The sequence below is a fragment of the Pecten maximus genome, chromosome 7 (assembly GCF_902652985.1).
Source record: "Pecten maximus chromosome 7, xPecMax1.1, whole genome shotgun sequence".
NCBI classification, from domain to species: Eukaryota; Metazoa; Mollusca; class Bivalvia; order Pectinida; family Pectinidae; genus Pecten; species Pecten maximus.
In genome coordinates, this window is record NC_047021.1 from 30,301,118 (window position 1) to 30,327,246 (window position 26,129).

At 34.0% G+C, this 26,129-nt stretch overlaps 2 protein-coding genes across 4 annotated transcripts; one reads left to right on the top strand and one right to left on the bottom strand.

The window, feature by feature from the left end:
* Nucleotides 1–2,095: 2,095 nt before the first annotated feature.
* Nucleotides 2,096–10,950, bottom strand: LOC117330534 (adipocyte plasma membrane-associated protein-like). 3 transcript variants are annotated; one of them, XM_033888917.1, is made up of 10 exons: nt 10,868–10,950; nt 7,376–7,542; nt 6,901–6,993; nt 6,251–6,372; nt 5,872–5,970; nt 4,607–4,756; nt 3,949–4,061; nt 3,624–3,784; nt 3,203–3,404; nt 2,096–2,647 (listed from the first exon to the last, which is right to left on the bottom strand). In XM_033888917.1, the coding sequence occupies exons 2-10, from the start codon at nt 7,417–7,419 to the stop codon at nt 2,435–2,437; spliced, it is 1,197 nt and encodes a 398-aa protein (XP_033744808.1). In that variant the 5' UTR covers nt 7,420–7,542; nt 10,868–10,950; the 3' UTR covers nt 2,096–2,434. The 3 variants fall into 3 exon arrangements, with proteins under 3 accessions (XP_033744808.1, XP_033744809.1, XP_033744810.1); XM_033888918.1 differs by lacking the exon at nt 10,868–10,950 and adding an exon at nt 7,693–7,964; XM_033888919.1 differs by lacking the exon at nt 10,868–10,950 and adding an exon at nt 7,112–7,240 and having other exon boundaries at nt 7,376–7,682.
* LOC117330533 (zinc finger MYND domain-containing protein 10-like) lies at nt 9,157–19,196 on the top strand. The gene is made up of 13 exons (XM_033888916.1): nt 9,157–9,348; nt 10,875–10,983; nt 11,350–11,463; nt 11,815–11,948; nt 12,382–12,463; nt 12,855–12,943; nt 13,052–13,152; nt 13,646–13,728; nt 14,504–14,593; nt 15,054–15,179; nt 15,555–15,676; nt 16,367–16,492; nt 16,992–19,196. Exons 1-13 carry the CDS (start codon nt 9,251–9,253, stop codon nt 17,095–17,097), a joined length of 1,380 nt encoding a protein of 459 aa, XP_033744807.1. The 5' UTR covers nt 9,157–9,250; the 3' UTR covers nt 17,098–19,196.
* The last annotated feature ends 6,933 nt before the right edge of the window (nt 19,197–26,129 follow it).

The window sequence follows — 26,129 nt, forward strand, 5'->3', positions numbered from 1 at the left end:
TTGTATTTTATCTGAAAATGTTTTGGTTATTTTAAAATAATTTAAAAACAGTTATATCTTTGTAGGTGGAATTATTGACCTTGTGGTGTATATCTTAACAATATTCCTCGTAATTTTGGCCTAAATCAAACAACAGTACAGAATTGTTTGAAGATGGAGGGATCGGAGAGATAGTCAAGATACAACCATGGAGTCTGAGAAGATCTGTGCCGATAAAGCAGCCACGTTGACATCATTCCAAGTTAGATATCCAAGTAGAAAGAGCCAATCAACAAAAAAACAAAACATGTTTATCAGGTCCCGAGGGTTATCCTTGGTATTCAACCATCAAATTCCTAGTCTATATAGTATCGGCATTTATTCCAAATCATGATTCTTTCATCAAACTCAATCTTTTTCAGCTTTTGTAATCCCGCACACAGCTATAATCTGTTTCGTGAGCCTTTCCACTGCTGGTTGTCTGTAACTTTTGGCTCAATTCTTCAATTTTTGTTTCATTCATGATATTGTCCTCTATTTACTGAAAACGTTGTAAATGGTTGCTTATAGACTTAATTGAATTTACCAATAATTAAATCAGCACTTAAGAGAGATCCTAGATAATTATCTATAGAAAAGTATTGATAAATACATGTACTTCATAGCTTTTGGTTAAGTACTAAACAGTCCCATCAAAAGGTGTTGCATTATAAGGGACACAACTCTTGTAGATCCTGACAACAGTCTTATTACTTACAACAGTTTAACAGAGTAATGACACTTGGTATTTGTATACAAAAAGGATGAACATTTTGATTTCCATATTATTATAATTTTTATTTTGGTGTTAATTTACATTGAACACAATTTTCAAATATCATACAATTGATATGTATTGTCATTAGACATACACACTAATGACACATGAAATTAACTCATTTGGGACATCATGATTATGAGATATTGAGTATATAGGCTAATAAATGTGTATAACATTAAGTGGAATTATGTACATGATGTATAATGTAATGTTCAAAGTAAGGGACACAGCCTTGGTATCCTTTAGTATTCTTACTTAAATAGTTAGCACCAGTTCAAAAAGTACATTAATAAAGTGAAAAAATAAATACAATGTATATGACATTTTCATTTCACATTCTTTAAACTGACAAAACTTGTTATTTTATATCAATATTCTTAGATAAAACAGATGGTTGACATTTAATCAAAAGCACCTCAAAGCTAGTTAGTACAGGTTGCACTTTCCTGTCCATCCGTTGAGAATGTATAATAAGTTCATTTAGATATCCCTGATGCCTGGAGTCCTATATTAATCAACTGGATATCCCCGATATCTGTTCTAGGTAAGCTCACTTAGACATCCCTGATATCTGTTCTAGGAAAGCTCACTTCAATATCCCTGATATCTGTGCTAGGTAAGCTCACTTCAATATCCCTGATATCTGTTCTAGGTAAGCTCACTTATATATCCCAGATATCTGTTCTAGGTAAGCTAACTTATATATCCCTGATATCTGTGCTAGGTAAGCTCACTTTGATATCCCTGATATCTGTTCTAGGTAAGCTCACTTATATATCCCTGACATCTGTTCTAGGTAAGCTCACTTCAATATCCCTGATATCTGTTCTAGGTAAGCTAACTTATATATCCCTGATATCTGTTCTAGGTAAGCTCACTTCGATATCCCCAATATATGTTCTAGGTAAGCTAACTTATATATCCCTGATATCTGTTCTAGGTAAGCTAACTTATATATCCCAGATATCTGTTCTAGGTTAGCTCACTTCGACATCCCAGATATCTGTTCTAGGTAAGCTCACTTAGAAATCTCTGATATCTGTTCTAGGTAAGCTCACTTAGACATCCCTGATATCTGTGCTAGGTAAGCTAACTTATATATCCCAGATATCTGTTCTAGGTTAGCTCACTTCGACATCCCAGATATCTGTTCTAGGTAAGCTCACTTAGAAATCTCTGATATCTGTTCTAGGTAAGCTCACTTAGACATCCCTGATATCTGTTCTAGGTAAGCTCACTTAGATATCTCTGATATCTGTTCTAGGTTAGCTCACGTAGACACCCCTGATAACTGTGCTAGGTAAGCTCACTTTGACATCCCTGATATCTGTTCTAGGTTAGCTCACTTAGACATCCCTGATATCTGTTCTAGGTAAGCTCACTTTGATATCACTGATATCTGTTTTAGGTAAGCTAACTTATATATCCCTGATATCTGTTCTAGGTAAGCTCACTTAGACATCCCCGGTATCTGTTCTAGGTAAGCCCACTTAGATATCCCTGATGCCTGTTCTAGGTAAGCTTACTTCAATGTCCCTGATATCTGTGATAGGTAAGCTCGCTTCAACATCCCTGATATCTGTTCTAGGAAAGCTCACTTCGATATCCCTGATGCCAGTCCTATGTAAATATACTTCACTGGATATCCTTGATATCAATCTGTCCTATAAATGTACTTTTGAAGTGAGCGAGATAGAGGTAGCCTTGGTATTCAAAGGCTTCGCCCACTGCCGAAGTGACCTGTCCGGTCGGGTCATGGAGACTGGTGCTGACCTTGCCGTCCGGAGTAAACTCCAGTACGATTGCATGTCTTGGGACAAAAACATCAAACAGGAACAGTGGCGTCACCTGTTGAGAGGATATTGAGGCGAGTATAAAGTTGCAGATATTTAAAAGTGAAGATGTCGCTGAAAATGCTCAATTTCCAGCTTAACCTGGCCAATGATTTTATCCTTTTTGATATTCTATCTTAGGTTACCTGTAGGTTTACATTTGTATGTGTGAACAAGGTTTATATTGTTCTCAATATTTCACATCAGTGTATCGGTACATTTCTGACAGATTTACAAATCTTGAAACAGTAAGTCGAAATTGCATATAAATTTTGATTTCAGATGACAACAAATTCCATGAAAATTTTGAAATGACTGCTCTATTCATCTGGCAATAAGCAGGATTCCAAAAAATGTAACTGTAGATTACTGATAGATTTACAAATCTTGCAACTATAAGTAAAAAATGCACCTTAATTTCAGTTTTAAATGACAACAAGCCTGTATGAAACTTTAGAATTACTACACTGTTAATTATCAACAATAAGCCTATGTCCCTCCATATTGTCGATGGGATTAATTCCAAAATAAATATGGTAATGGAGTATGGAGAACAAACAAAGCATATTACCTTAGCTATGAAGTTTTTGATTCCAGGATAGGGTCCAACCAGATCTAGAAACGGTCCAATTTTACTGACACCTTCGTACCTGACAGCTCCCAAGCCTACATAGAAGTTCCCACGACTGTTTATTTTGATGTTGTCAGGGTAACCAGGTAAATTGTCAGCTAAGATGTCTGTCTGTCCCGCCTTCGGTCCTTTGAGATACAGTCTGTAATATTAGATACAATGAAACCTGCCTATTAGACACCACAGGAACTAGTTTGTTCCTGTTATACAGGTAAAATTTTGGTACGCAAGCAAAACCTAATTTAACATTATTTTCATTTATTTTCAGTATGACTTTGATTAGTCTGGGGTACGAATTTTGAGATAACATAATAAAGCCTAATTATACAAGTGCATATTACATCTGAATGGAACTACATACCTTGTCAATCGACAAACACTCATCTCTGCAATGAGAATGAAGGACTCATCTTGTGTTAAGGCTATCCCATTGGCGAGATGGAGGTTCCCAAGAAGTTGTCTGGCAATCTTTGTCTCAGGGTTATACTCTATCAGTCGTCCAAGAGCATTAATCTCCATCACCTACAACAGGCACCTGTATAAACCACACTGGAAATCTTTCCACACATGAAAACAATAAACCAATCTAACCCTGTCTACATTTTCCTTATGAATGACATCATGAAAAAATATTTAAGTTTTTTATTTCAACATCAATTAACATAATAAAGAATTACGTAATTTACCTCATATCTGTAGTGACGGCGGCCCCACCTGGTGGTGGAGTCTGTGAAGTACACAAGTCCAGACTGGGAGATGTCCAGACTATTTAGGAAAGAGAATGGCACACCACCAATACCTACCAAGGATGAAGTTCATATTATCTATAACCATGAAAAATTACTAGTACTAATTATCACATACTAATTCTTACATGTAATTTGTTTGTGAATCTAAGTCTTCTGTCAGTAACAATTTCAAATATAGTTATATGTTGAAAAAGAACTGTTTCTATGGTGACAATAGAACTTGCGGTCCTACATTAATAAGATCACTTAATGATGTGACTAATTTATCTGATTTTATTGTCTTGTCTGTTAATTAGCTAATGTCCTCATTCATGATTATTGAAATGGCACCCTGGACATTATATAGGATAAAGGTGGTACCAGGTACATGCAAAAATAAATAATTTGTGTTGTACATAAAACAGTATCACATGTTTAAGGCCTGATCAACTAAAAACAAAGATTACCAGGTAATAGATGTCTAAAACATAAAATATATGATTTACTTTGCTAGTACTTACCAGTTATATACAATATTTCCATTTGATATTATTTATCTATTTATCTTTTACATATTTGTTGTATAAAAACACATTGATTGATTAAACAATAGTACCAGTTTCACTGGACAGCAGCATCTCTATCTGACCGGTACTGATATTGACCTTTAAGAGACCAAAGTATGCATCAAGGACAAGGAGTTCACCATCCTTGTTGAACTTTAACCCCTTAGGTCGCCCACAAACTGGCTCCATTTCAAAAGATCCTAGGAAAAATAAAAACAAATAGAAGATTATAAGACTAATCATAGCTGAATACAAAATGTATCTGTTAACAAGGGACATAACTTTGTTTTTGTTTAACTATCTCCTTTAGACAATTTCACATCTCATTTGTTGTTAATTTCAGACATTAGTTTAATTCAACGGTAGAATAATATAAGGACATTCTGTCATTATATATATAGAGATTACACAACGAGTGATTGTTGGATATGGAATTTATTTCACACTCGTAAGTTATTTTTTAAAAGTTACAAAAAACACGAGCTTTAGCGAGTGTTTTTTGCAACTTTTAAAAAATAACTTACGAGTGTGAAATAAATTCCATATCCAACAATTTCGAGTCGTGTGACCTGTTTCTACCAGAATAATATCGGCTTGAATCAAAGGGAAACGTGGCCAAGTATAATTTTGCGTATGCAAATAAAGTGTACCGGTGACGTCATTAGATTATTGATGACGTCAATAACAATTGCAGCTTGGGTCAAAGTTCACCGTGTTAGCCAATCAAAATGCGTACAGAGTTTGTACCACGTGGTAGAAATTATGTTATGTTGTACCATTGAAGGATTATTTAAAAAATATATAATTGTTTGAGATCACACATTGATGAAAATTTTAAATTGGAAGCTATCACACATATCAATATATAATATATATATACAAATGTAGTCTAATGAAATATAATTTCAAGCAGATTTCTTAATTGAAATTGATCTGTAAGATATAAACAAATTAAAACAAAATATGAAAGATAAATGAAGGGAAAAAAAGGAAGCATTTCAAGAATGAATTCATAAACGTATATTATGTCATTCATATACACTTAACCAATATTGCTGTCTAGGGAAAATATATGAATAGCATCAAAATAAAAGATTTAACACATTGACAAGGGCAGTAACTTTAACCAGAATTGACCCTCTGATATCTCATGAATTTTTGCTTTTTTTGCATATTTTTTTATTTCATGAGCTGTGTATATCGTAATTGTTTCATAAGAATATGTTGTATTTTAAGAAAACATTTCGCTTCACTCTTCATATTGATAATGTTGATATTCCATGGAATTTAAAAAGTATGATCTGGATAATCGCACCACATCCGGGGACATCCTGTCCTGTCCTTGTTATGGTCCAGAGGTGTGTCTTATTGAAGGCTAGTATTCTCCCATCCTGGGCTCCTGTGTACAATGTTCCTGTAATTGATGGACACATGTATATAAATGAAAAGAATTTTTTTGCATTTTTTAGCTTATGTGGAAAAAGTTTTCATTGTCAATTATACTGTGGCAACATATACTTCATAATCAGTGCATTTTAAAATTGTGTCTGTCAAGCAGTATCTGAAAAATAACAAAATCCAACAATTGTATTTGAAGAATTCCAAATGAAAAGCAACATTTATCATTTAGAGTGAAAATATGCAAGAAAAACAGCTTTTACAAAATTACCGAAAATAAGAGTTATTATCTTTACCATTTCCATCGTCAGTGATGGACTCTGGGCCAAGTAGCTGTCCCTCGAACAATTTGTTGGCTTTCTGTAGAAGGTTATTTCTTTGTAGGGCTCCCTCCAACACAGGCAGAGGTTTAGGATAACTTAGGAAAACAGATAATTAATGTAAACTGAATTATGATTATTATTAGGGAAAATATCAACGCACACAATTTGTATGACTAGAAATCGAATTACACAATAAAAGTTGTATTAGAGAGGTCACTTCTATAAAACATGCAGTGCATTGTACCGTAATAGAAAAGAGTTACGAAAAATATCCTTCGCAATCAGAGACTTTCACTAGCAACCACTCTCTCTCTCTCTCTCCCATAAGCAGAGCTCTGCCACTATATATATGATAAATAGAGGATATCTAACAGTGTCTTCAGTAATACCAAATATATTTCATGAGTGGGCTAATATTTTGATATTTTTCACGAGTGCGCAGTGAAAAATATCACTTTTATAGAATGAATAATTTTTGATATTTCACTGGTAAAAATGTAATAAAGTGAAATTCCCACCATCCTGATCTTGTAAGGCCACCTGCATAATCTCTACATTTACAATAGTTCCAAGACAAATGACATATTATTTCTTAAATAATATTTCTTAAATATTATACTCACATGTATGATTTGGGTTGTATTGGTGATGGTATCACAGAAATGTAGACGACCAAAAGTCCAAATAACACTGACAATATCCATAGCGATGACACCCTATTAGACAGAAGAGCTCAGTTTATATCAACTAAGATAAAAAGAGTACTAGAATGATCGCAGATAATAAAACACCTGTATTCCTAACTATCTGTAATTATAACAAAAATGTAATTACCTTAACTGGGACATGGTCAGCCTACGTTTGAGTCATGGTCAGACCTGGCCAAGATGACTGTTTATGCAAGGCTGTGTAGTCTAGAAGTAGCCGTCTTAAAATGTCAGTTAAGTTATATTTGTCCAGCATCTAAGACATTTCAACAAAGACTTGAATAAACATTGAGTTTTCAAATGAATTCATTCAAGTAACCATGGCAAGAAAAACATAAAAGTCTCTTTTTTATGAATTCACCATCTTTCATCCCAAACAAAAACAACTGACCTTTTAAATTCCAGGGTTGAGGATAGCTGCTTGAGGTCAAACATTCTGACCGGTCAATGCCCCTCTTCCCTTTACTGTTCAGTTTTGTACTCTGTGTGGCCTGGTGTAGGGATGTCAGCTCACTTTGTAAACCAAACCAGCCCTTGGACATTTCCCAGACAGATTTACTGTTGGTCAAGAAATTCAATAGTATATACCCTAAGTAGTGGTCAGCATATGAAATTTGTAAATTGTATAACATCTGGGGGATTCCTTGGGCCAGATGAACCCACCATATCACTGTAACAGTAACTGGGATAAAGTAACCATTTACATACCTGCTAAGCCTTTTAGTGTTTAGTTATGATAGTGAGTGTTCAGATTTCCCCAATTGTGCCTCTACTGTTGGAGTTGTATTATCCTGTGAAGATTTTCCCTTGGGTGCCTCTGTCTGGCTCTAATCACCTGTCTGGGTCAACATGGTCAGGGGTCAGCAGCCAAACACACCAATATACAGGCTGTCCAACACTGGTATTGACCACAGGCCAAAAAATATAACACTGAGGAGAGGTTGATTTACATATAGGATCTTAAATGAGCTTTCATTTAATATTTTATGTCAGGAGTCTTGATAGTTTTTATAAACAAGCAAAAGTAAAATGTTTTCATAAAATCTCATAAGAAATGATTTTTTTATCTTTTATCACAACTCAGAAAACTTTGATTTTGACATTTATTTTGATATAATGAAAATGTCAATTGGGGGCTAAATCAAACAGAGGCAGCCATTTTGGTGTACCATTCAGAATTCATGGCATCACATGATACTACATGTTCTTCAAGTTTATTTTGATATAGAATATCTATATAGGTGTATCTGTTATTGTTTATAAAATGTCTGAATGTTATGTTGTCTTATAAGACATCCTACAAAAAGATAGCTGAGTGGTATATTGCAGCTAGTATTTACCAGTTAGATCTAGAAATCTATATAGAGTCTAATATCAAAAAAGAACTCATGAATCAAAATAAAAAAAAATAAAAAAAAATTCTTTTCTTTTTCAACTTGAATTGTTGATTGATATCAAACATTAGTTTCTGACATAAAAAAAAATTGAATAAATTGTAAAACGGTGACTCATAAGTCAAAAAATAAAACTGATAAATAAATGATATCTAGTCTAATATGGACAGTACAAGCAAAACAAATCTTATATAAAAAAAATGAATAAATAGCAAAACGGCACATTTTTTGTTATTTATATCTAAGATCTGAATTAATTTAATTACTCTCTGAATATAGATTATACTTGTATGCTTGTAAAGGTCAATATTATGCATGCTAATTTCAGCGATTATTGACAGAACGTACAAGTCTCTGCGTTTTGCTAACTATTAACTACGGAGAAAGGGAGACAACAAGGACTTCACTGACAGGGAGAGCGAAAATTATGCTGCATTGTAGATTATCACTAAAATATATCAAGGACAGTAGTTAGGTGTTCTTAAATTACTAATTTAATTGCCATAGGTTATGAATAACAAATATCTTACAATATCAATGTGCCGAAAAGGAATTTATAATTTCCCGCCTTTTACCCTGTTGTGTCCGTGACAGCTAATCAACAATACAAACAGGTGATAAAATATCAAAATAAGATAAATTATAACATAAAATAGCATATATGAACATATCACTGTACTGAAATGTGAAACATACAGAGCTATGTCAAAAATATTTTCTTTTTAACTTATGTGTGACATATTATTCTATTTCTCCGTATCACCGGAAGTTTACAAGTCGACGAGGCATGCATGTGCCTGTGTGAATTATCGACAACAATTACAAGACAAACTTGAATATTTGACAATAACCTACTACTTCTGGACAGCAAAATGAGTTCAGATACGGGACATGTGTTGATGTCCGTCGAGGCTGAAGCTTACGTGGAACGTCTGGTGAAATACAAGCTAAGAGATGTAGGGAGTTCAGAGTAAGTTTTTTCAGCGTTCGGTTTCTATGGTAAACAACAGTGCCGATGTATCAAAAAGGCTCACTGTTAATACATTTTTACATAAAACGACCAATATCTCTGGCCTGGCATACAAATATTCAGCATTGAACTAACGATATCATTGCTCCAATATTTTTTAAGTAATGAATGTTCCAGAAACATCATTGACATATTTAGGCAATAGTAGATATGTAAATGCAGTGATGCCTTGCAGTTGGTGACACTTCTTTACTGATATGATACTTCACAGAAAAAGTGACAAAACGGACATAAATTTCTCAAATGCTGTCTTGTACCAAATGGGGTTTGGTACCAAAAGTATGGTTATTTTAATTCACACTGTAGGTGCTTGGGGTAAAATATATATACATATGTATATTTGTAACCCTGGTAAAAATACTAGCCGTAACATACAGCTCGAGATTGTCTCTTTAGCTTGATCGATTGTGCATAAGACTAGTAATCCAGATGTCCCGGGTTCGATCCCTAGCAGATGCAGGGATTTAGATTAAAATAATCATGTGCTTTGTTACATGGTGCCCATATGTAGGGACTCAGGAATGATACTCATCGCTGCTTTCGAAAGCATCGCTGTTACCCCTGGAAAACTTGAGGACAAGTTCTTTCCTGAAGGGGGAGTATGTAACCCTGGTAAATACTAGTCACAATATACCACTCAGTCAGAGAAATCTTCTCTTTAAGCTTGATTGGTTGAGCGTAAGACTAATAAGCCAGAGGTTCCGGTTTTTGGTCCCCAGCGGAGACAGTGATTTAAATTTAATCAATCACACGTTCTGTTACATATTGTATATTGTACTATATACATGTAGCCTCTTATTACTGTATAAAATCAGAGACTTATATACTAAATATAGCATAGAGGTCTATAGGTCTCTGATAAAATAGAGCTCTATTTTATAGAGTAAAAATAACAGATAACAAAAATGTAAATGTCCGATAATTAAATTTGAAAAAGTTATGATAAGAACCATCAAAGTCTTGCATAACAGGACTAAATGATTAAAAAGAGGGTAAATTATTCAATTGTCTAAATTGTGGATGAAGCATATCAATTTTTGTCCTATGTAGAATTCTAATTCCAATATCAGGGATCAATAGAGCTTATGTTTGTATATATATACTGCATTGATCACACATATGGAGTTAATTGACACAGGAATTGAAATAGACAGCTTGGCCACACCGATGTCTGTCCCAGAGAGCTGTCTGGCCTTGTGGACATACCAGATGGATAGGACAAGACTTACCTGAGGGGGGTACAGGCACTGACGATCTCGCCACCAGCCCCCTCATGTCACTTGAAACCAATAACTTACCAATGATCTTTGATATTGGACTATTACTGTAAATCAGAGCTCTTTCTACTATTTCTACTGGCTATGGAAATTGAATATATGATATTTCATGCTATGCCATTATGTATAGATATTTGGTAATGTTTCTGGATTTTCTTTTGGAAAATAATCTGAAATTGTACCTTACAGTTGGTCAAGACAACACGAGATGTTGGAGAAACTGAACATGCAGGCGGTGATGAATGCCTCTGCCCAGGAAGACGAGTTTGTAAAAGATTTCTTCATTTCTTTTGGCAAGGTTTGTACAGTTTTGCTTGTCAACATAGTAAAGTGCTCTTTTTGTTGAGAGAAACACTTAATAGTATTCTTACAAAAGAGAAATATTATGGACCATGCCGTTATTCACTTTGACAAAGCCTTCATTCTTTTAATATTATGCATGGTAGTGTATTTTTACCTGTACTTTGAGATATTGATATCGGTACCTATTTAGCATTGCATTGATATTACATGTCCGTGACAAAACATATTCCTTCCACAAAATTGTCATGCATAACTCAACATTTGATCATTTACATCAATGATCCTGTTATTTTAATGAATTTTTCTGTCAGTGTAAAAGATCACTTTCAAGTACATTAACAAATTTATTCCCTATTGATAGTTTGATGTGCTGATATATGATCTACTAGTAACGGAAGTATGGAAAGACAAGATTTTCTCTGCTTTGGTTGACATGGACTTTGAACCTAAAACTACATTCCCAATTTACATGGTGGTAAGTATATCTGTAACCAAATGTTTATATACTGAATACATATTTGTAAAATTTCATTGTGATTCAGTTTAAAATTTTACACATATTTACTGAATATGTGTAAATATTTACTGAAGAGATGTAAAATTTGTTCTGAATAGAAGTAAATTAATTTCAATGCTTAACCAATCTGATTTAAACCAGATCTTTGATTCCATTCAAATACTCTTTAATACTCTACATACTCTGAATGTAGTTTATAGGAGTGGAATTAAAGCTTTGATTGATGCTTTAAATGTGTTACCAGCTATATCAGTCCAAGTGTTAGAATGTTTGGGAGAAAAGTGCTTAATGGGCTTGTATGTTATTCAGCTCTACCATGAAGCAACAGTAGCTACACTACTGGAGACCACCATGTATTTCCGTGAGAGCTGTGAGAATGCCGAGGATCAGATCACAGATCTTGTCGACTACTGCTACCGAAAACTTACACAACTTGTAGCCAGGTAAGAATATGTCTCATCTTTCGTAGGAAACATGACATTTTATTAAGATATTTTAGGAAGACAAATTGTGTCACTGTGGTCCTGTAATTGTTTATAATCTAGTTAGTAGTTCTAGAGAGTGGGTTAGTTTACAATGTATGATATTTTGAAATAAAAGCACTGTGTATGTAATGTTTTGATGATTTTTTTTTTAAATGTTCATCGTGACATACAATGCCAAGATGAACTGTAAATTGTACCAATATAATGTTAACCATAGATTTTATTTGTTGAGTTAAATTCTTCATTCACTTTCTATGTCACAAAAATACATATTTTTATTCAGACAAAAAAAAGGGGGAATAAAAATGATAACAAGTTAGGTGCAATGTAGATGTCATTAAAATAGTTACTAAATGTTAAATTATAATTTATTTTACCGTATATATATTAGAATGCAAGAAAGAGAGAATGCAGAATCTGATGAAGAGGATGAAGAGACAACTGCTGACAGTGAAAGCAAAACAAATATGGAGGTGAGAATCATGCCTCTTTCTTTGAGAACAGCTAACCAGTCATTTATACCTGTCAGACTTTAGAAATCTACATTTCCATTTTCACAAAATAAACATTACATTAGTTAACAATTTGTGAAGTGCCATTTTTATCTGGCAATTACCCATTTCCCTGTAATAAGCCCACCCCTATCTATTGGAGTTCAATATAAGTGCCAATAAATGTTCCAACTACAACAAGGAGACCCTGCCTAAAAATGACCCTGGGTGTTCACGAGGTGATAAACCTAACAAACAAACAAACATTGACCACCTGCCATGTGGGCTTATTGTAAGATAATATAGTATCACTACTAATTACATGTTATATTTAACTGTGTGGTATACAATATACAATTGTTTTTTGTTTTAGGAACTGCAAGAACAGGACAAGAAGTTAAACTTTGAGATCTGTATCAAAGTCTTATCTCTACTGCGTTATATTGTGGATCATATAGAATGGTAGGTATACTTAATCTCGGTATAATATAGGATGATATTTGGTTGTTTTCACAATAACTTTTTGTACGTGTCTGTTTCTAAATTTCATTATCATTTACTGTGTTTCAGCTTGCCAATAAGCGTTTTGAGTCGTGTACTGAACACACATGATATCCCTATCCTACTTGTACAGCTTGTTGAGAACCCACCTTGGAGTAAACGGAAGGGAGGTAACTCATCAACCAAGCATGATGCATACAATGATTTCTCCTTGAATACTAATATATATAACTTTCTACCTCAAAGTTTAACAAATGTTTAACCCCCACAGTTTGCTGTTTACATTAATAGAATTCACACTGATGATGTATAAGTAACAGTCATTCTATAATGTTTGTTTGATTGTAATTATGTATCAATCAATGTGGATTCATAAGAAATATCAAATTTGTAAAAAGAAATAAAATGCAATGTATTAATAAATAGACAACCCAACTCTCTTTATAATCCTGTACTACCAATAAATTGTTGAAATTTTAGTACATTGCACTTACATGCACATATGTACAGTGCTTGATTTATGTAAATAATGTAAAAAATCTGGTACAGATATGTTATACTTTTTATTAACAATGTAAAATTATTCATACTGACAATGTAATTGTTGTATTCTGTTCGATATATAATCCTGAAACTGACAAAGTCACAAAATTTGATTGACAGGTAAGCTGTATAAGTTCATAGACAACAAGTGGCAGGAGGTCAGCCGAGAGGACAGTTTCAAACTGACGAAGACGGAGGGACAGGTGAGTACATTAGAGCGTCTCCTGAATCCTACATTACCAGTAATGTTAACTATCATATAAACATTATAGTATTATATACCTCCCAATCCTATGATTTCCAGATTGTATATGTAACAATATGGCAATTTCATCACATTAAAGGGATTTACTCTTGTGACCTTCAGAAAAGATTTGTTTTGGATATCTTGATATATTGAGATCGAAATTAGATTAAGATATATGATGTGGTATTAATCTCTGGTACATGTATATCATTTTTCTTGTTGTTGGTTTATTTCATTTATTTGTGCAGTCAGCTCAACGATAATGTTGTTTAAAAACTTTCAGAATTTGCATAGATGTCTTCAAGATATCATAAAAGTGGGTTAATATATTCTAAATATTTGAAGTAAATGCAATTATTTGTCAAGGTATATTTTGTTTAAAATATTACCCAACTTTCATGAAATCTTGAAGCAATGTAAGTTTTATGATTTTTAACATGATCATGCTTCATCATCACAAAAAGGATATATCTACAAAAAATGGCTTTTTACTGGATCTGCTTACCTCCCTTGGATGGCTAAATTACCTCAAATTCATTAGAAAAATATCACACTGCAAAATTTTTATATAATACAGTGTACACTTGGTTTTAAGAAAATTCAGGGGGGGGGGGGGGGGGGGGGGGGGGGGGGGAGGAACAAAGCAAAAATACACAGAACTTTTATGAAAGTAGAAATTTCAAGATTGTGTTGTTTTGTAGATTTACCATTGGAAATATCCATTTTCACAGGTATGGTTAGCCCTATTCCAGCTATTGATGAACCAGACTTGTCAACAGAAGTATGAATTAAATTCCTACAGAAAAAATATCATATTGAAGGTATAGTATACATCTCTGTTACAGATACAAAACAACCTAGATACACATACAATGCTTTCTCAATTCGGATACATTATTAGAACCAGAAATACTCATTTTGCGTTTTGGATACATAATCAGGAATATTTAGACTTAGATAAGTATGAAATTATACTTGGAGATATATTTTTATTCATCACTGGAATGATGAAAGCAAAGTGAGATATATGATGTTGATAAGTAACTTACCTCTAATAGGCCCTTTTGTAGGAATAATGTGACTGAGAGAGTGTCCTGTTACCATGGTTATGTTATGATATTTCAGTTAGTTGACACTTTAATTAACTTACCGGTATGCAATTTAGAAGCTCAAATATTTGTTGAAAATGTCTCCATCTAATATAATGATGTAATTTACATGTAATTATGATTTGAAGCTTTACATTGGTATCTTGTCTAATCTTTGACCTTTGACCTACAGCTGAGATCTTACCTGACAGAAGTGATGCTGGACCAATTACCTGTTCTGGCTGAGATGCAGCGATATTTAGAACACCTGTCCATGATGGACCCACCTGCAGCTAAAAAAGACCTGATCCTAGAACAGGTTAGTTACAAATAGCGGTAGTGATTCCTGTGGAACCTTACTACCCCAGCCAAACAAAGCCTAATATGGGAAGTACATTTACTATCTGTTATAAGTAACAGTGGTTGTATAAGGATATTTTTGTCACCGATAATATAAATGTTAATGCTAAAATTGTGCAGCCTTATTTATAAGGGACATATGATATTAGCATTTTTCAATACAAATTATTAGATAGAGCCGAAAATGAGTTTAAAAACATATTCCACACATCAAAGTGAGATCTACATGACTATAGGTACCTACAATATTCTACATATTAGAGAAAGTATACAGTGGTAGTCATAAAACCTCCAGGTTTTAAGTGTTTTTTTTTTTTACTTTTCCTCCCTAAAGGTGCCAGAAATAAGGGAAAAAATCCTTTCAGATAATGAAGGAAAATGGAAGCAGATTGCAAAGAAGCAGTCGAAGTCTCATTTTAACCCTTCCCAGGCAGACATCAGGGCTCAAGCTAAAAGGTAAGGACGGTATTGTGACCTTGTCTAGAGATAAACACAGAGCTTATCTTCATCTTCTGGTCTCTTTAGCTGGGATCAAATATGGATGATTGTCTTTATTCTGTAGAGGTAGAAGGTGGTCGGGTGATACAGTGGTAACACACTTGCCTTGCACTTAGTTGGCTTGGGTTTGATTCCGCAATCTGTCGTGAAAAGGTTAGGAATCACCTGCCCGACCATGTGGGTTTTCTCCGGGTACTCTGGGTTCCTCCCACGCTATGGCCCCTTGTGCACCTTCCATTTGCACCAACAAGCATGATTAATATGAATTGATATCACTTATTTTGCAATTGTTGTAAAATAAGTAAATTTTACATTTACAGAGATATTATCTTTTTTGGGCATCTTTACCTGAAATTTGATTAATGGTTGGTTTATGAGGCTCCTTAGCTTTGTTAAAATAGCAAATTTACAAAGGATGGAAATATGTTTGATGACATTCAAAATGTAATCAAATTTCTGTCATATACCGTAAATATTCGCGTATAGTGCGCACTTTTGGTATACATAAGCATTTATTTTTAACCTATCACAGTACAAAGGTTTATTTTCTATAGCGGTTCAAATTCTAGTGATTTGGTTAATATATTGGTACCAGTTGTACCAATGCAAGCACTGGTTGGTTAATTAACCACAATTTCTTATAAACAGGTGGGCAGACACATATAACTTTGACATGATGCAGAATTTATTGTCCGAGCCACCCAAGTGTGCTGTATGTGGTAATGAAGCCAGCAAGCGATGCTCACGCTGTCAGAACGAATGGTACTGCAGGAGGTAAATATTTCATTTGGGGAACAGTGTATACCTGTTTTGATTACAATACAGGTATCTGTCAAAATGATATCTTAACTTTGGCTTAATATTATGCACATTCAGCCAGAATATTTGAAGAGTGACCGGAACTCTTATTAGACATTATTATAATTCCTCTTAATTGTAAGAATATTCTTACCATTGACTGAAGTCAGGGGTCTCAAATATTGACTTCTAACTACTGAATTTGCTGGCATTTTATAACACCAGTTTGATAAATTATAATTATTTTTGTTTCAAAAGAGTTGAGTACATCAGCAAACTTGTAATTTTGTACATGAAATAACATTGCAGCTTGAAAAAGTAATTTATGCTGTTGGCCTGTTGTACTATGTGACCCAATCAAAAGACACATCAGAAGTCATGAATTCTTATAATGAAAGACAAGGGAGGCTACTCTGCAAAGCAAAAATGTCATATAGAAGGTTATTGTGAAACTAATTTTGACATTTATTCACAGGGAATGCCAAGTGAGTCACTGGGCCAAGCACAAGAAGGCATGTAACCTGCTTGTGGATTCTCTGGAGAAGGATAAATCAGAAAACAAGGTGGTACAGCAGACATGACAGAAGCAGAACTCACATTAACATTGGAACCATCTAAAGATCATCTCTCTATCTGAGGAGGATTGTCCTCTCTAGACAAATTTCTTATATAAATATGTGAAGCAGTTTGTCTATAATATTTCTACTGTGTTTATAATTGACAAAATATGAACAAATTTAACATATGGAAGAAGACATTGATTACTCTTCTTTAATGGGTGGAGACTGGGTTTATTCCTAAATTATATTTGGCAATTGACATTTTTTTCTCACAAAGTGTATGCTGTTACTCTCTAAATTAAAATACTTTTCACTCATTATACTCTAAAACACAGAGTGTCTGCAATCTGTACGTAATCAGCAATCTTTGTTCTGTGTCCATTCTTCAGTTTTAAACATGTTTCTAAAGGTCTAATATAATTTATAAGGAGTTCAAAAGCTGCTATGATCTATATTAAACTCTGGCCCTGTCACTATAGTTTATTTGTTCTAACTCAGTTTATCCACACTGTATTCTGCAACACCGTTTGGTGTCTTAATTTCAAATATTAGTTCTAAGTTATTCATCCTATCATTGCAACCTTGTTAATCTGGATTCAATGCAATCCATTTTCAGCTAGCCTTTATATGAAGTTTAGGGGGATTGAACTTCTTTACTCACTTCAGCATAGGTTTCTAGGCACAATGATAAGTGAGTTTAGTATGTACATGAATGTATATGCTTTTTTCTGCAGCATTATGTTTTTTCATTTGTTCAACATCATGAAAGTGTTTTGTGATGTTTTTATGAAATGGAAATTACGGCCAATTAATAGAGGAAGTGAGTTTGAGTATGAAAATGACAATGTGTCAAAGTTTGTGAGGTTTTTTGTTTTGTTTTGAATCATGTTTATGATGGAAGGTAGCTGATTATATTGTTTCAATAGGTAATTTATTGTAAGATAATCATTCATATGTCGATTTTATCATTTCACCACAGTGAACACGTTTATAACCAACCTCGAGTTTCTCCATACATGTATATGTATATTCAGTTAAGTGTGTTATTGATTAAAGTGTAATATACGTGATACGGACAGACTTTTTAAAATAATTTGTACAAAGTACAAGAATATATATTATGTGTTGTGAGAATATTTAAAATAAATATTTTTTCATACCAGATCAGTGAGTTTTTATGTGTCCACCAAAATGTTGGTTATAAAATTATCCTACCAAATATCTTACAGTCAGTATCAGACCAGTCTTTCCAGTTTTCGTCTTGCCGGCAACAAAGTCATGAATCAAGTCTATGGTGTTATGTACTTTTCCAGCGCTGGCAACATTTCACTTAAAGGTTTACATTCAGATCAGTTGCTCAAAAAGTGCAAGTACAACTTTAACCAAACTCGGTAAACAGTTATATTATATAGTTACGTAGACATATCAACATAGACTCATTTACAGAATATCATCCAGAATTTATGGCCCAGTGACTCTGGAAGTTGGGGAGGCTGGGAATTTCGACTTCCAAGTGTTGTGTTTTGCTCAGTTTCTCAAAAAGTATTATGTTATTTCAACCAAACCTGGAAAATAGTTTCATTCTAGTATGGATATCTGGATTTCTGAACACAGATTACATGTATCTTATTATTACAAAAATGTATTTTTGGGTTAAATTATTATGAAAAATTTGTAGTTTCTCCAATTGATCTACAAATCAGTTTATAGCCAAATTAGAGTTAATTCTTTAAATCAGATTTATTTTCTTCTCACTTTCCAGAAAGAGTGATTTTTGGGGTAGGAGTGAAATTTAGGTGGATTTTGAGAATTTGTGATTTTGCAGAATTATATATTTATTCTACAATGCATCAATATTTACACACCTATAAGGATAATGAAATCTAAGTGGATTTTGGAGTTTTCTTAAAACTAATTGTATACTGACAAAGTAGGACAGACGAGACATATAATTGCCAGTAGTGTAATTCTTTTGGGATATATTTTTTAGGAGAATCTAATGTGTGGAGATGCAAACATATTAAAATAAATGTACTGTGCTAAATTGCTGTTTCTTGTTCCATCAGGATGAAGGGACACAATCCTTATAACAAAAGTTAAAGCTGAAAGCTAAAAAAAAAGAAATCTTATATAAGGCCATATCAAATTAATTAGTTGCTTCTCAGGCCAATTTTTGAAAAAAAAAAAAATAAGTGAGGGCGGCATTTTATTTCACCTTTTTTTTTTTTTAATTTTTCATTCACATCAAAATGAATTATTTGAACGAATCTTTTGTGTTCATTCATTTCAACAAGAAACAAAAGTTAAAAAAAAAACAACAAAAAACAAAAAACGTAAAGTGGCATTCTTTCAGTTTGTCGGGAAACATCCATGTCACATGGGCATCCTCATATATCATTATGTTTTCAGGTGACAATGACCTTTGTGTTGGTGACTTAATTATGCTATGTCTTGTTGTTTACTGCTTCCGACAATATTGCATGAAATGACATCTATGATAAAGAAATATGAAATGACACCCATGATAAAGAAATATGAAATGACACCCATGATAATAGAAATATGAAATGACACCCATGATATAGAAATATGAAATGACACCCATGATAATAGAAATATGAAATGACACCCATGATATAGAAATATGAAATGACACCCATGATATAGAAATATGAAATGACACCCATGATAAAGAAATATGAAATGACACCGATGATAAAGAAATATGAAATGACACCCATGATAATAGAAATATGAAATGACACCCATGATATAGAAATATGAAATGACACCCATGATATAGAAATATGAAATGACACCGATGATAAAGAAATATGAAATGACACCCATGATAAAGAAATATGAAATGACACCCATGATATAGAAATATGAAATGACACCCATGATATAGAAATATGAAATGACACCCATGATAATAGAATATGAAATGACACCCATGATATAGAAATATGAAATGACACCCATGATATAGAAATATGAAATGACACCCATGATATAGAAATATGAAATGACACCCATGATAAAGAAATATGAAATGACACCCATGATAAAGAAATATGAAATGACACCCATGATATAGAAATATGAAATGACACCCATGATATAGAAATATGAAATGACACCCATGATATAGAAATATGAAATGACACCCATGATATAGAAATATGAAATGACACCCATGATAAAGAAATATGAAATGACACCCATGATAAAGAAATATGAAATCACACCCATGATAAAGAAATATGAAATGACACCCATGATAAAGAAATGTGAAATGACACCCATGATAATAGAAATATGAAATGACACCATGATATAGAAATATGAAATGACACCATGATATAGAAATATGAAATGTACCCATGATATAGAAATATGAAATGACACCCATGATATATAAATATGAAATGACACCCATGATAAAGAAATATGAAATGACACCCATGATATAGAAATATGAAATGTACCCATGATATAGAAATATGAAATGACACCCATGATATAGAACTATATTTAAACAACACAAGCAGAAGGAGAAAACAGATAATAACAGTGTTTTCGTACAGATCGCTTGTCAGACCAAAAGTTATAAGATATAGAGCCGGAGTGGAGAATATCTTCCGGATGTAATTAATTGTTTACCCAGTTTAAACTGAAACGATAAAAGAGAAAGTTAAACTTTTGAAGATTTGGTTAAAGCCTTAAGTATGTAACTTTTGGTATTGTATAAGACATATACAACATTCTTCTATTGTTTTCAATGGATTACTTACTATTTGTTGATGCAGCAAAAATGTTTGATTTTGATAAAGTATCTGTTTGTAACATAATGTTAATGACACAAATAAAGACCTTACACATTGTGGATTATTTCTGTACATTATTGGGTCTGATTACAGCCAAGTTTGATTAATTTTGTCATAACAATGTGACCTCGATCTACATTTATAATCCAATGCCTTTACTCTCTTGTAAATTGCTTCCTATAATGGCATAACCTCCGCACCAAACTGCCTTTTTTTCAAAAGTTCTTGTCCTTACTAACGTTCTACAATGCCGCGAGAATAATAGGACAACAACTTTCCAAAGAATGCAAGTTAGTACCTATTTTCTATTTTGAATTTGGTTTTTCTGATATTCAGCCTACAACAGTGTTTTCACATTCCAAAGCTGTCAATGGAGCTGTTCTTGTGATGTTACGAGTTCAAACGGCCGTTAACGGAAAGACATAGTTCGCGAAAATAAGCACAAAATCGTCAATCAAATGTCAACATTTTAATCTACATATATATCTGTATATATATTTCACCGTGATAATATTCACCGTATATACAAAATAACTACACTAACTGTTGCAAGTTACATTGATTAATCGTTTTTTTTTTTTTTAAAGTCCGGTAGCACAAATTTTCGTGACGTCAAACATACCCCTAATACGATGAAGTCATTGTTCTTCATATCACTACACCATGGGTGTTATGGGAGAATTATGATCAGGAAACTTCGTTTTAATACAAAGCCAATTGAAACATAAATCTTAACCAGATTAGAGTTGCAAACATGCTGTCTTTACCAATTCTTGAAAATGGTCAAGCTGACCCACCTGTGAGGAATTAGTAACATTGGTCTGACCTAGGTGAGGTGGTGTGTCATGCGTCAAAATTATTTCACTCTGCATTTTGACCTTTGACCTACATCAAGGAAAAGTGTGTCCGGGCTCTATCGCCTACAATACTTGACAATACTTGACACTGGCTCTTCATACCTTTACTTGAGTCGTGGATTCACCGACATGAGGCGAGGTGTCGTGTTTCAAATGAAAGATGTGCCCGGGCTCTAACTTACATTTTGACCTTTGACCCACATCAAAAAAAAAATTGTCCGGGCTCTATCACCTACACTTCTTGACAATGGCACTTCATACTTGGGTCTTGGGTTCACCGACATGAGGCGAGGTGTCGTGTTTCAAAAGAAAGATGTGCCCTAGCTCTAACCTATATTTTGACCTTTGACCTTCATCAAGGAAAAATGGTTTTCAGACGCTTATCTCCCACACTACTTGACATTAGAACTTCATATTTGGGGCATATTTTCATCGACGTGAGGCGATGTGTCGTGTTTCAAAAGAAGGTCAATGTGACCTATATTTTGATCTTTGACCTACATCAAAGTGCCTAGCTCTATCCCTACATTATACATGACACTAGAATTTCATACTTCGGTCATGGGTTCACCGAGGTGAGGCAATATGTTATGTGTCAAAAGTATAATTAAACATCTGAATCTCTAATATCTTCTTTGATTTATAATTTATATTGCCAAAATGGAACATTAGAAGAAACGCTAATTTGGCGAAGAAGTATTATTTTTGAGTAGTGATATAGAATGGGACTCTTCTGCCACTGCAAGTTTATTAAGAACTGTGCGTAGTCCATATCATTTGGAAATCTATCAGTGTTACTCGGGTTATACTTTGATATCAGTAAAGAGAAAAGAGAAATTCTGTGTTACAAGTATTCATTATATTGATTGAAACTGACGTCTCGGGTGAAGACATGCCACGTAAGCGGGCTGAAGTTAGCAGTGAATTCGTTATTGGGGATTCGAATAACGAATCCGCTGCCAGTGAAATGATATTTCTTTTTATTGACATTTTGATATTTGGATTCAAATAGCGAATCCGCTGCAGCAGTGGATTGGGGATTCAGTTACATATTAGTATTTTTTCTTATAAGATATGATTGGGGATTCGAATAACGAATGCGCTGCTGATTGGGGATTCAGTTTTATTTATGTTTAAATGATATTTTTCCTTTTAATATATGATTCGAATTCCCCAATAACGAATAACGAATCCGCTGCTAACTTCAGCCCGCTTGCCACGTATACAATGTACCATAATTCCAACCATTGATTACAAACATGCACTCATCGTTCACATGGATGAAAGATGAGACTGATGGACCGATAACTTAAACTAATTGATATTAATAATCTGCTTAATATTGATATATTAATTTATGTTCCTTGATCAACTGATTGGTTATTCAAAGGTAAGTTATTCAAAATGATATAGATGAAACCTGATAACAACATATCATTTCACACGAAGCTTAGTACATTCTTTGTTATGTGACCCGTACGATGTTGTCGAGCTGTACTTGGTGAACATATTGACGTGTTTGTTTGTTTGTTTATTTATTTAAAGGGTTTACGTTCGCTGTAACAGCCTTACAGCCTTTCCACTGACGAGATATCAACGTGCTTCACCGAGACAATAATCTATGATGAATGTTCCATCTCCACATCAAGTACAGAACTGTTTAATTTATAATTAAAGGTGGATATAGCCAATTTGAATGATACGGACTATCAATTTGTAAGTCAATGGCTTGTTATATGCTGGAAGTATTTAGATCTACCACAGACTGAAAGCCGTTGGGAAATTAACAGACTTTTGACTAGTTCCGTGATAAAATGCTATAATCATCTATCTTCTTTTGATATTGACACTATATACGCATACATAAGTAACACTTGTGTTTATGGTCGATGAAGTGGATAATCACAAATCTAAATCTAAAACCGACGCTCGTGTCATACAGCATAGATTAGGACGGGCTTTTGTTATACGGGAGGTGTAGATAATTATCTTAAAAATCCCGTATTTTCTGAAGCAAAAACCATTTATACTATTTCCCAGCACATGCTATGTCATGACAAGGAACAGACAGAGAATGCCAACACCCATACATAATTCTAACTCAAAATCGATACATAAGGAGAAAAAGAGGCAAAGTGGGCCTGAATCGTTCAACTGAATATTTCATTAATCATGCTAAAATACTATTACAACTACTATAGTATATCATTTTTCTATCGTTGTCTCCTGCATGTTCTATCTATGATTTATTCAAAATGTAGACCAAATCCTGTCATTCTTCAATAAGAAGAAGGATTTAAGAAGAAGGATTTAAGAGTTGTTTTTTACAATCCCACCCCCCACCCTATTAAGTCCCCTTACGTGCAGATATACTGAAGACAACTTTCATTTCCTCTTCATGTGTGAAAAATATCAAAATCAAAGAGAACAGTTCATTTTTACCCTAGATATGGACTTAAACACCGATATACTGTTATCAGGACACAGAGACTTATCTGACGAAGAAAATGAAACAATTGTTGCTGCGGTGCAGAATTTTATTCTTTATTCTAAAAGATTTGACTAAAAGGAATCTGAATATATATCATAGTTAACCCCCAGTAACAAATCAAATTGAAGCTATGAATGTTTGGTTTGGTTTGTTTTGTTTAACGTCCTATTAACAGCCAGGGTCATTTAAGGACGTGCCAGGTTTTGGAAGGTGGAGGAAAGCCGGAGTACCCGGAGAAAAACCACAGGCCTACAGTCAGTACCTGGCAACTGCCCCACGTAGGTTTCGAACTCGCAACCCAGAGGTGGAGGGCTAGTGATAAAGTGTCGGGACACCTTAACCACTCGGCCACCGCGGCCCCCTATCTATGAATGTGATAGTTATGTATCAATGTAAACTATTCAAATAACTCTCGACAAATTTTCGTTATATATGTTCCACCAATGTTCTTTAACTGAAATTTCATTCCTTGAATATGCATCTTATGTTTTATGCATTATCATTTATATAACTACCTATTTGAATTGTAAAAAGATTAAGCAGTGTTGTGACTTGACCACTATGCTACATAAAATTTTGCTGACCTTTTGAGGGAGATGGATTGATATAAGCTTTAAGCTTGTTTCCAGATTCTTTTGCAAATTATGAACTGATATTTTGTATATTAGTATGCAATGCCTATGAATTAAATAAAATACTGTTTAAACTAAGTCCCCTTTCTCAGGCCCCAAGAAGCCCAAAACCCTTCAGTTATTAAATATTAGACCTCCTTTGCTCAATCATGCTTCAGACAAAATTTCATGAAAATCTGTTCAATTGCTCAGGACAGGTAGTGATTTAAAGGATCTACCTTAATTTTCCCTATTGTGCTCCATCCCTCTAGCTCCTAGAGAACCACATCCTCAAATTATACAACATTATATTTCAGGTGCCCAATGATACTCCAGACCATATTTCATCAAAATCCGTTTGGTCTTTCAGGAATAGTAGGGAATTAAAGGATTTACATACCTCAATTTATTAGTAGGGATTCAAATGATTCACTTCAGTTTCCCTTATATGGACCCACCTCTCCTGTCCCAAGGGAGCCTCACCCTCCGTTTATACAATATTTAGATAGGCTTTACCCAATAATGCTTCAGACCATTTCATCTAAATTCATTCAGTTGTTAAGGACTAGTAGCGATTGTCACACCTGACGAAGAGGCTGCTGGTCGCCCGATTTATTAGTGACTGTTGTGCCGATTGCGACGGCGCCTATCACCATGCAGCTCCCAACCCAGGAGTATTCATATCAAACAGACTCGGTTACTGAAAGGAGTAAGTCGGATTCCACAGTATATTTTAGCTGCACATAATTGTACCAGTCCGAATAAGCCTGACATCCACCGACATACCCGTGGCCAGTTCTAACCTACAAATCTATTATATACATAAACTGTTTAGACGAATCTATCGCTTGCATTATCTGAAACACTACTCTATTCACTCAGGGAATCACCAGAAGAAGCTGTCTAAATTTGCCTAAAGTAAATATAACCTTATCATGATGTATATATCTTTACTACCGTGGGAAATATACTTAAATTTTATTGATGAGTTGTTGTTTACTTCCACTGAACCCCATTTATAGACGTGGGTGTTGGTGGCCATAGGTTGACTCAACTCTGCTACAAAATGGTACTTTATATATTTTCCTTTTTCACGAATTTGTCCCCACTTGCATTATGTTCAAGTAATAAATGATTGATATTCAAAATATTAACTTAGAGTATAAAATTTGCTCGATGGTCGTTCCCGAAATATAGTTTGAATTTTATATCGGCACGCCTTAATCCAGCCTCCTTTCCACGTGTAGTTTGCATGTTAAAACAT